The 12,446-nt window shown below is 39.7% G+C and overlaps 2 protein-coding genes across 3 annotated transcripts in view; one reads left to right on the forward strand and one right to left on the reverse strand.

Annotated features, from left to right (window-relative positions):
- Positions 1-731, reverse strand: part of lpar1 (lysophosphatidic acid receptor 1) — a 30,270-nt gene extending 29,539 nt beyond the window's left edge. For both annotated transcript variants that reach the window (XM_086096685.1, XM_086096686.1), the window contains exon 1: positions 605-731. The gene's annotated coding sequence lies outside the window, so the exon portion shown is untranslated. The remainder of the gene's footprint in view (positions 1-604) is intronic.
- On the forward strand, positions 513-5,663 carry LOC147161842 (dynein axonemal intermediate chain 2-like). The gene is made up of 12 exons (XM_086096683.1): positions 513-813; positions 1,281-1,442; positions 1,512-1,633; positions 1,751-1,893; positions 1,963-2,076; positions 2,152-2,291; positions 2,359-2,481; positions 2,739-2,962; positions 3,075-3,210; positions 3,287-3,433; positions 3,535-3,705; positions 4,370-5,663. Exons 1-12 carry the CDS (start codon positions 631-633, stop codon positions 4,379-4,381), a joined length of 1,677 nt encoding a protein of 558 aa, XP_085952809.1. The 5' UTR covers positions 513-630; the 3' UTR covers positions 4,382-5,663.
- Positions 5,664-12,446: the final 6,783 nt, after the last annotated feature.

Below are 12,446 nucleotides of genomic sequence, written 5' to 3' on the forward strand. Positions count from 1 at the left end.
AACCTGCTGCTTCTCCCATATAATAAAATGTAAAAGCCACAAAACACTGAACAATGTGCTGTTCTCATTTGTCTCATAACAAATCGACATGCTGCTTACGTTATTTCGTTTTATAGTCATGCAGCCACACGGCCTTTCAAAGGCCCCAATCGGCCATCAACTGTCAAGAGGTCGAGCATGTTTCAGTGACAAAACATCTGAGATCCTCCTGTTGGACATTCTTCATCTCGTTAAAGATCCTTTTTATCTGAGTGTGTGTTCATGTCGTACAATAAGTTATGTCTGGGATGTTCTTTCATGTGGCAACTGAAGTTATCTTAACTATTTGAAACTAAATTTTTGGAAGAAAAGCTACATCGCAACGTGTCACAGTTCATGTCTATGACACGATGTTTTAATTAATCTCTGTGACAATAAAGCTTTATTTGTAGCCCTTTAGTTCAAAGCTTAATTAAGTTTGATGTAATTTTGTCCTTAAATGATATCCTTTGTGATCAATTAAATGTTGTAACTGTACCAACAAGGGTAGAAGCTAAAAAAAAAATGACTTGCTTATTCTTCTACTTATATATCTATTTATGTTTAAAAATAATAATAATCTGACCTTCTTTGGAGGCATCACTCACTGGGATGGATATTGTTCATGAATATGCGAAACTCCGCAGTGACTTTGGCCGCCAGTGCCTCTTTTCGGACCGCCATGTGGAGCTGCTGGTCGATATGCCTCCGAACCCAAAACTGGCATTGCAATTCGTTGTAAAGGATACAAGAGACCTGGGAGTGCAAGGTTGCTGGGAAATGTCGGAGCATGAGGTGACTGAAACGGTTCTCCACATCACCATGTGCAACAGATCTTAAAATGAAAAATTGAGGGAAATTTCAGTGGATATAATTCTGGTCAAAGTACTAAAAGTGTTTACTAGGTCTACTAACTAGCTCTACTATACTAAGTCTAAACAAGACAAATGGAAAAGCAATCAGGTAATGTAATTGGGTTTATGCAGGGACATTAAATAGCTTAAACACGGCATGAGCCGTCGGATCGAGTTGGAATACGTTGGGGGGAGGCTTTATGACATGCAGCTTTTCCACCGATCCGGGTCAGTACAGACGGTCCATCTCAGTGCGTGTATTTTTTAGAGGCTTCGCGTTATATAGCACTTGCCGAAAATGTGGGCATTTGTCAATGACAGAGACGGAAGTGCCCACCTCTGCCAATGGTACTGGCGAGATTTCAGCGCACTTCCTGTAACAGGCCCGTTGATAATGTTTCCTTCCAGGTTAACACAGAAAGATTTGAGTATGACCACCAGGGAGTAAATCATATGGAAGGGGGGTGGCCCAAAGATATCAACGTGCTAGAGATGGAACAAACAATTCGTTTTAGAAAGAAGGTGGAGAAAGATGAAATCTACATGAATAGCGTCATGGTGCTAGGCCCGGTAAGTATGAGTCCTGTTTTTTCGACCACAACCCGTTCCGAAAAAATGTCTAAATGTTCTGTGATTCAGCTTGTAGGACAATGTGTTGGACAGAACAACGCAGTAGACATCTACCAAGAGTACTTTCAGAATGAAGAATTGCTCGACGAGATTCAGGAAGCACCGTCTGTTAAGTTTGTCAATAAATTCAGGTACTTCTTGGCCTTATGTTCTTAAAGGAGCAATACGATTAAAAAAAAGAAAGAAAAGTTTTTTACTTAATAACTACCGCCTTTAAATTTGGCTGATTATAAAAAATATATCTTCAGAGACCAGAACCAGGTCAAACGAAACATCACCAATCTTTCTTGGCAAGCCAGTGGCGGGGCAAATCTGGCAGCTGCTTACTCCTGCCTTGAGTTGCAGAAAGCACCAGCAGACTTGAGCAAAGACTCATACATCTGGGACATTGGTGGGTGAAATAGACAGATGGATTGCTAATCCTGCAGTCTGTCAATACTGTTTACTCTATGTGTTGCAGAGAACCCCAACCATCCTCTGACTATTCTCAAACCGGAATCACAACTCATCTGTTTGGCTTTCCATCCCCAGGATTTACACTGTCTTATCAGTGGGTGCCTCAATGGACAGATAGGTGTGGGTTCTGGCAAAAAAAGAAAAAAGAAAATCTCTCTAGCCATGGATATCCTAAATGAAGTGTTTCTTACAGCGTTATGGGACGAACGTGTTGGCCAACGTCCTGTGGAGGTTTCTGCTTCGCAGCAGAGTCACATGGACCCCGTTTACAAGATCAAATGGTTGCAATCCTCCACTGAAACAGAAGCCTTCTCTGCCTCCACCGATGGACAGGTCATAGATAGATGAATATTGCATGTTTTGTATGGATCGTTGAGTGAGCATTGCACTTCAATAACAGATTCTGTGGTGGGATATTCGGAAACTCAGCGAGCCCACAGACCGGCTGATTCTGGACCTTAGTAGGCAGGATAACCTCGACACTGCTTTAAGAGCCGTCTCTCTGGAGTATAACGTTGCCACGGTTAGTTTATGTCCTTCCACAATTTTCACTATATTTTGAATTGGATGTTGAGTAAACAAGAGTGGGGCATATACTGATGAGTGTGTGTGCATGGACAAGTTTACTGTCCTCAAACACTCCTCTTCCAACTGTCCTGGGGTGTATCGTGTTAAACATTACCTTGCATTGTTTTAAATTGTTTCCCCATGTCTGATAAACACAATCTCTTCAATGTGTGAACATTTGAAGCTCTCGTGAAAACTGTCCTGTGTTTACAGCCAGACACATTCTTGGTGGGGACGGAACAGGGAGCTGTTGTGTATTGCAACAGGGTGGCTGAGACTCCGGCTGAGAAGATTGTATGTACATACGATGGCCACCATGGACCTGTCTATGCCATCCAGAGGAACCCATTCCTTTCCCAAAACTTCCTCACCGTGGGAGACTGGGGGGCCCGCATTTGGGCAGATGACATCAAAGAGTCTGCTATCATGTGGACAAGGTATAATTGTATATTGGTTGGCATGTTCTCTCCTCCTGATCCTACCTTCTTGGTTGCTTAAATCTCTGGTGTTTTGGGGGAGCGGCCAATGATCAGTCTCTGTTGTGATCAGGCACCAGACGGCATACTTAACAGATGCCCGCTGGAGTCCTGTCAGACCCGCGGTCTTCTTCACTGTGAAGATAGATGGCTGGCTGGACATCTGGGACATCTTGTTTAAGCAGAACGACCCCACTCTTAGTGTCAAGGTATTAAGGATTTCCCCCATGCTTTAATGAAGGCATTTCGTTCTTGCTTAATCAACCATGTGTTTTTTTTTTTCAGGTGCGCGACGAATCTCTAAGTAGCCTCCAGGTACATGAGGGTGGATGCATGGTAGCTAGCGGCTCTCAGCTGGGTGTCATCACACTAATGGAAGTCAGCTCAGGATTGTGCACCCAACAGATGAATGAGCCGAACCTCCTGGCCGAGGTGAGACCTACCAAATGTCGAATAACTTATTTAAAAGTTACTGTCATAGATTTGTTTTATATCACATCACTAAACGTGATGCATCTATTTTGATGTTGTAGATGTTGGAACGTGAGGCGAAGCGCGAAAAGATCCTCAGAGCTATGAGAATAGGGGACGAGGACGAGAACAATGAGGAAGGTCCAAAAGAGTTGATCCTCAAACCTGAGTATGACTTTCACAATCTGGTTGAGTCGGAGCAGAGGAGGAAGCAATGGGAGTCAAGACAGCGGGTAAAGTATTGATATCATTTAATAGAAGTGAAAGCTTGACAGGAAGAATGTGTGAACGCTGAGAGGGTTGACCCACACTATATGTTTGGGCTGTGCCCAGTACTCTCCATATAGCCCTAAATCTAGGCTTCCGTTGGTGGGGGCACATCTCCTTGGATCACTGGGAACCTCCAACTCTTCACAACGATAAAATGACAGGGATCATTTTGAGCATTTTGGAATCAGTCAACAAATTTTACTGCTGGACAGGCCGTCAGTACTGACGGACTTCCCGTTTCATGCCCGTTTTGTTGACGAATGACGCGAACCTTTGGGAAAATGATGGGCTAAGCACTGGCGGAAGTTATTGTCCGTCACTGTAATCGTCACAAACCAGATGAAGTGACGACAGACCTCGCAGTCCATCACTGATGGACACCCGTTTTGTTGACGATTGACGGACTGTACGACTGACAGAATACCCATCTCTGCCTATTGGTCCTACAAGAGTGATGACAAAACAATGATCAAAGTGTGGTTAAAAATAAAATGACGGACTGACGACGGAAGGACCAGCAACATTTTCTAAAATGCCCATCCCTGGTGTTTTTTATGACCTTGTTTATGACATTTGAGCTCTGAAAGCTGTCATCTTACTTTCTTCATCTTTGTTTGTTCATCACAGCATTACCCATAGATTGGAGAAGCAGATATCAGAAGACGACAAGGCTCCAAAGAAGTAGAACTACCAGAACTTCAAGATGGTGCTCCACAATATGGTCACAATTTCTCAAGGCGACCAATAGTTGTGTTCTAAGATCACCTTTTTGCTTCACTTATTTTGTCGCTACAGATATTAGTGGTAACTAAAGTCAAGCACCAAAATACTTCCTCAATGCAAATAAGTGAGATTTTAGAAGGGTCTTGTATAGAAACATTTAAAAACAATACTTCTGGAGGACAGTCTGAGGAATGTGCGCGTGAGGCGTAGACTGCGAGATCGAAACATTAAGAGTGTCGAGGGCAGCAATTTGACAAATCACAGAGGAACTTTAGTTGATATATTGTAGCATGGATGAGCAAGCAGAGGAGACGCCCACATAGAAAACAAGGAAAACACAAAACCTATAACTATTGCTCTAACCCTGACAGTCAAAATCTCAGCAGGAAGGAAGAGCTCAAGGTTGTCTGCAAAAGTTATTACACAAAATACTTAACGTGTTTGGACTGAATTGTGTGTCCTCACTTCTAGTTCTAGTGGGAATGTGCAACCTTAGACTAAAACTTGTCATTTCTGTCGCTGTTATTTTTCATGTTACAACGTGAAGACACAATGAGGAATTGAGGGTCATAAAATTGGAATTAAAATCTTGTTTTGATCAAGATCACTTACCAGTGAAATTTCTCAAACACTCGTATAGTCGTAGTTTGGAATAAATGGGAATGCACAACAATGGTAGCATGTACTTGTGTTTGCAGTAAACAAAACACTGCCAAGGCTGTAAGGGGAAGGAGGGAAACTCGGTGTTGATATCACATCATTTTTAACTCTTAATGCATTGTATGGATACATTCATGTGCAGGTAATTACTGAGGTGATTTTTTTATAACCACTGGTTACGGATATTCTGGTTCCTGTCAACAGGACCATCTTTGGCATACACAGCCAATTGCATCTGGTGTTTATGAGAACATTTTTAGTCTGTAGCCTTTGACATTTGCAGCCCACCCCTCCATCTGACATTTGGCTTAGCAGATAAAAAGAAGCCTCTGCATTTTTGAATGTATTTAGGTGTGTCAAAGGGCCTACATTCTATCAATGCTAGACCAAAGCTCTGTTTAAACCCATTTCTAGTTGGAAGCAGACTTTTTCAACCTGCCTTTCGCAGAAGCGTTAGGCAGGGTTATAAGAGAAAAAGCAGTTAGTGAGCATGTGACAGGCAAAGAAGTTTTATGGCATTAATGGAGCCACGGCATGAGTAAGGGGGTTCGTCAGGGTGAAGTTGGGGGGGGGGGGGGGGCAGTGTACAAGGACCAAGGAAGCTGAAATGACAAACTACAAATTCAATGACTTGAAAATTCTGCAAATGCTGAGAGCTGCTCTTACTAAAATAATAAACCACGGACCATAGTACTGGTAAAACATGCAATAGAAATCTCCATATGCAATTAGGGTGGTTGTGATTCGATTGAAAGGAGACTTAGTTCATACTCATTTGACTGGAATATAGCCTACAAAATCCTCCATTTGCAGAGCAAAAGAGGAGAGGCAGACTCTCCTTGACTGAATGAGCAGGAAAAACAAATGAACTGGTGAAGACAGATTATCCACGATGACTTCCTTCATCTCATGTAGTGACGGATAATAAAAGGTCTCTGTTGGTGCCTTTTGTGATAGTGTTCATTTTCTAACGAACTTCCGTCTGCAAATACAGCCTGTTGTGTAATCATTCTTAAAACGTAGTCATAGCCAGGCAGTCTCTATATTTTATAGCGACACATAAATAACTTACACTCAATCACATCATAAAATAAGATTACACTCAATCACATCATAAAATAAGATGTCATAAAAAGATTTGTCATTTGTTTCTGTTTTAGTCACAGGTTACTGAAGAGCCAATGGGAAATAAACAAAAAACGGTTGTGGAAACTGCATGCTTTTCGTGCATATGACACAAATAAATTCTTGTGGTCAAATAACAGCTCTTAACTTTTATAATCGCCATACACATTTCTTAAATGGCTCAGATTCAGTAAATGGCTGAGATGAGTGAGGTTATTGGTTGCTACCTGAGCCATGAGCACCTGTGATGTGATTTTCAGTCAACATTAAGTGGCAAAATGGCCGTCCACTGAAGTGGATAAAAACTAGTGGTGCAACGGATCACAAAAGTCACGGTTCGGATCGGTTCACTTTCGGATCAGCAGCAAAAAAAAAAAAAACTAAAAAAAGAGTTATTTGTCTTCATTTATTTTGTAAAATGCTTTTTTCCCCCCATTAAATAATTTAAAAAAATCAATTCAAAATGTCTAATATAGCCGGTTAGGATTTAGGAACGATAACTTTGAAGTGCAATCTGAGAGTACAATTATTGTAAAGAAAAAATGTGGCTTGATTTAAATAATCTGCCTAGCAAGTTCACAGTTATGCTTGGCCAGCATTTCCCAGACTTGTGTTGCGTCAGGATTTCCGTTTTTGTCCTTATAGCACCGACTGACCAAAACACTTGTCTGTTTTGTTAGTTTAAATACTTATTGTAACTTAAAGGTGACTACACATTGGTTTCTGCTGTAGTTTTACAGTATATTGTACCTTAAGGATGCTAAGCTAAAATGCTAATGCAGCTTCCAGTGGCTCAGCATGGAAAAAACATTAGCATGTTACAGAGGGGCCTTTTTTTGTGCACATCTAAGCTCAGGTTCACATCAGGAACCAATTACTTGCAAGTCCTGGCCTTCAAAAGCAGCTGAAGGAAGACCCCCCCCCCCCCCCCCACCACCACCACCACCTCTTCTGTCCTTCCCTCACATCTCTTCTCTCTCTCATGGGCCGGTAGCTCTGTCCTTCTATTACCTCCTTTTTATTCCTCCATCTCTCCCCGTTCTCATGCATCATACAGGCACCTCAGCTCTTTTGCTAACCCTCCTTTTCCTTCCTGTCTTTATATCCTCTCGCGCTTTTCTCCCCCACCCTTTCCTGCCCAACTTACCTTACGTTTTAAAAACTCGTTGACTCGTTGCTCTTTATTCGTTACCTCCCCCCTCTACTAATCTTTCTGCTCTCACTTTCAAGTTCCTGCTCCCTTTTTTTTGCTGTTTGACTGCTTTCGGGAAGTTCCCACAACTCCCTTTACCTTGTTTTCTCGCTCACTGTACATAATGTAAGAAAAACACGGTGATAATGTTGTAATGTGAAAGAAAAATCCACCTTGACCTGTCACTGGACTTAACTGTATATTCAGCACATTCCTGTCTGATCTTGAGATTCTTTGTTGGAGAAATGGAATATATTGAAATGCTTTGTGGGGAGCTAGCAGAAAACATTATTAGATCATTTTACATTCCACCTGTCCATTACACACATCAGCTTCTTAGAATACACACACACTAGTGTGGTTTAATCCCTTGTGGTACAGTACATTGTAAACACACCACTCAGTTACATGCTTGTGGTAACCCTCACACTCTTTATACTTCTCTTCTCTTTGCATGCCGCGCTTTTTATCCTGACCTACTCCCACTGTTATCGTTTGTCATCATCTCCGGCTTCCTGGATCTGCCTTCTTCTCCAACTGTTTTTTTTTCCAGCAGCCAAATTTGATTCATTTATTTTAATCAAATTTTGCAAATATCATTGCAATACCATTGCTATCCTCAACATCTTTTTTTTTTTTTTTTCCTTTTTCTTTTTTCTCTCTTTCTTTTAAAGAGCTCAGTATTGTTCATTCGGAAATGTCATCATCATTGCTCTTTATTTTTTTATTTTATTTTATTTTTTTATTTTTTTATTATTTTTTTAAAATATATATATATATATATATACATACATACATATATATATATATATATATATATATATATATATATATATATATATATATATATATATATATATATATATATATATATATATATATATATATACATATCCTCAACATCTTGTCTTCATCTATATCCTCTTAGCCACAACGGTTCGTAAAGCTCTCACGTGCTTAGAAAGTATACATATGACGTTATGTCAATTAGGTTTCTCAAGCCGAACAGCTCATGACTAAATGTGCTGTCGCTGAGATCCAAACTTACAAAAACATATCGTATTGCCATAACATACACCCCCATTCATCCATTTTCTATATCGCTTGCCCGCATGAGGGTCGCAGGTGAGCTGCAGCCTATCCCAGCTGACTTCAGACAAGAGGCAAGGCACAACCTGGACTGAACGTCAGGCAATTGCAGGGCAACCATAAACAACAAATAATGTTATTCCCACCTTTAGCTGCTGCACCAAACCCACACAATTAGTGGTTCAAAGCAAACATGATGAATCGGCATTTACCTGTTATGCTGCACACACATGGAATAAGTTGCTAATAGAAGTGAATTGACCTTTTAAATCCAGGTTAAAAACCTTGCTTTTCTTAAACATTAAAATAGCATTTTCTTTATACCTATATTTCTTTCTTTTCCTTAAAATATTTTAAAGTCTTCTATTAATGTGTTCAAATGTTGTTCAATGTACGTTCTTTTACTAATTTTACAGTTGTGTTTGTAAATGCTTTAAAATGCTGCACAAGTTCATTGACTTGTTCAACTTTTTGCTGTTACAGTCTGCTTGCATTGGGGCCAAATGAGACAATGATCAAACAGACGCTTGTTTGAATATTTTTGTCAGAAATGTCAGTTAGATGGTTAGAAATTGTTTGGATTTCATTGGCGGTCAGATAGATTTCAAATGTATAATTTGACAAGTCGTCAGTGGGTAACAAACAAACAAACAAAAATGACAGTCGGTTTCTGTATGCCTCTCTTTGGCTCTTGTTGGCTGCCTATATGATTTCAAAACAATGCGTGACAACATAAAATATTTGCTCTTTCACAGATATTACACATTCCTTGCAAATTTCACCATCTCAAAATATTCTGTTTGATTTCAAGGAGACATGAAATTGTGTAACAAGCACACAATGTTCCCTCCTATGTTAAAAATGTTTTCGTTGACAGTGCCCAATACTGTAAATTCAGCTAATGTCCGAAATATGATCAGAAGCTAATAATATTTCTCATTTACCTCTGAATGTGCACATTCACCTCATTATGTGAGAAGAGATAAAGACATGTTATGTCTGCTCTTACAGGCACACATGGTCTCTCCTGAAGGCACCAAAACGGAGACATTCTTGGATAAAAAGCTATTTGTTTTAATAGCTGAGAGGAGGATGTGGATCGACCACCCGTTGTGATGCTGTGCTGACTGCTGTGGTTCTCAAAGCTCAGAAAAACCTTGTTAGACAATCTTCTCCGAGTTTGAGCTACAGCCGCACAGTGACTTGTCTTTGAAATTTCATGTTTATACTAATTGGAGTAGCATGCTGGATATGTAAATATACTATAGCAGTCGATATGTTGGCAGTGATGCTGGAATGATGAACTGCAAGTGTACTTTACAATTGAAAAAAAACAAACATGCAAATTCTTATTATGATTATTGTGATTATTATTAATATTATTATTATCATTACAAATTTTTACAATTTTATATAATCATTTCTTATATATATATATATATTTTTTTTTTTTTTTAAGTACATAAATGATGCCAAAATTGATTGATCACGTGGCACAAGAAGACATTTGAAGTTCCTGTTCCTACAGTTTTTATTCAGATACAGTACACTGTTTCATATTTATGGCCTGTAAGTGTCTTTCATACAAGTATTTACTGTAATTATGACTATACCACTTTATTTGTGTAGGTTAGTGACTACAGCACATCCCAAATGTCACATAAATTAAACTTGCAGTACATTCTTGCCGTAGGATCAGATCCTCATCGTAAACCTGGACCTGCCAGTATGTTAAAACAGTTACTGTAGATGCTCTACAATGGCTGATTTGTGTCTTGGGGACTTCCTGACAGCAGTTTTTCCCAAGTAACACTGTGGAATACTTTTTTTTTAGTTAGGCCTGACAGCAGGTTTTTATTATTTTTTTTATTTATTTTTTTTTTACACTGATTTTTTTTTTCCAGTTTTTCTCTATCACATTAAGTTTTGTAGCTATTGGATCACTGGTTTCTTAAAACATGAAATAAATGTGTATTTATTCAAATAAAACACTAGGATCTAATAGTTACAAACTTCGAAAACTACCAGAAAATGGCATAAAATTAAATACAACTTAGCACTTATTCTTCTTAATTTGTACTATGCCAGCTTTCTGTTTGCAGATATTGATAGCACTGACCTATTGGGAGCTGCACACACTTCTCACCTCTCAATCGTCACTATACAAATAAGTTTCCATGTAGCTATAGATGAGCCCTATCATAATCAGCTCTTCTTACTACAGTCTTACTACAGCTAATCAGTGGAATTTTGCGTATCTGGACAAAATAAATTGACATGCTAGAAAAAACTGACAGCAATTATTAAATCAGCATGCCAATTGTAGTTTTAATTAGCATAAAACTCTAACTCAAAATAAAAAAATAAAAATAAAATGTTCCCATAATGTATATGAGCCAATTGTATTTCCATTAGTTTGTCTGCAAGAGACAAGCAGTAGTAATCACGTCTGCCTCACCAATCTTGTCTATAGGCCAGAAAATGGATGGTTGGTTTTTAATGTGGACTTGGGGGTTGATGAATGGTATTTTTTGTCTTATCTGACTGCACGAAAAAAAATGGAACATCCCAACACAAGTTAGGCCAAAGCAGTGTTGGGTTATTATACCGTACACATAAAAAATGTTAAGTCATTTCATTTAATCTGCATAGATGAAACATAAAGTAATAATCGTGTGTGGCCAACATTTCGGGATTTTCACAGAGTTGTGGGGTCATTTTAGACCTCTTTTTGAGGGTCAAGACTCGGTTTTAGAGTTTAGGTTTGTATTGGGTTATGGTTGTGGTTAGGATAAGGAATAGGGGTTGGCAATCATTTTTCATGGTTGGGGTTAGGGGAAGGAGCTAGGAAACGCATTATGTCAATGAGATGGCCCCACAAAGATAGTACAACAAACTGTGTTCATGTGTTTCCACTGTTTCATGCTTAGCTTGATTAAGATGGAGGCTAGACTATGGAGAGACTTGAGGTTACATCTGTGGAGTCACTTGAAGGAGCAGTAATTAACTCAGACACACGAAGCGAGGACCTGTAAAGGAAAACACACTCCTAATTCCTTTGGCAGAATCTTCAGAGGGAATCAGTAAAAGAGAGAAGAGACAGATGGAAAGAGCAAAAGGCTGATTGAAAAGAGAGGATGTGTAGTCTTGAAAGACGACAAATGGAGGGCGGGCAAGGGAGACGGATAAAAAGAGGGGGGCAGAGGAAATGATCCCGACCCAAGGAGGTTAAAGGACCCCTTGTCTATTTTAACAAAGTCACATTTCAGCTCAACGTGGAACTTTTTCTCTTATATCCGTCTGCTTCAGAGATTGTCATCAAATAATGACCTCTAAATGAGTTCCCATGGACTAATACACGTTACCCTTTACAAGGGATGGCTGTCACTTAGCAACTAATAAGGTACACAGAATTTGTCCAGGAAGGGCCTGAGCTGTCTTGATTTGCTTAGACGAGAGACCTTGAGACTGGACCACCGACAGTGTGAGGCGTACCAGACCTGCCCAAGAAAACCTGTCAGGCCCCCAAGCTAACAGAACCATCACCATGATATTCTAGCCAGAGACAGATGCCTTATTTGGTTAGCATTAAAAGCACCGAATGTTCTTTTCTCTGACACCTTAATGAGATGGCCGGAATCATCTGCCAAATTGTCAACAATAATACCGGTAGCTGCAACAATAACAATACCATGCATGAGCAGGATGTTAAGTTGCTTTAAGACCTGATTTAGTCAAATCCTAAAATAGTAGGCACTAAAATGCGTTTCATGCGTTTAGTGGGCGTGTTGTACGCGATCTATTAAAACAAGGGTGTCCAGATTAGGCCCCCGGGCTCATTTGCGGCCCACTTTCCATTTTTTAGCCGCCCACAGCATATACTCAAAAATAACATTTGACATTGGCCGCATCACT

This window comes from Leptonotus elevatus, chromosome 15 (assembly GCF_054856555.1).
Source record: "Leptonotus elevatus isolate MCC_2025b chromosome 15, RoL_Lele_1.0, whole genome shotgun sequence".
In the NCBI taxonomy this organism is placed as follows: domain Eukaryota; kingdom Metazoa; phylum Chordata; class Actinopteri; order Syngnathiformes; family Syngnathidae; genus Leptonotus; species Leptonotus elevatus.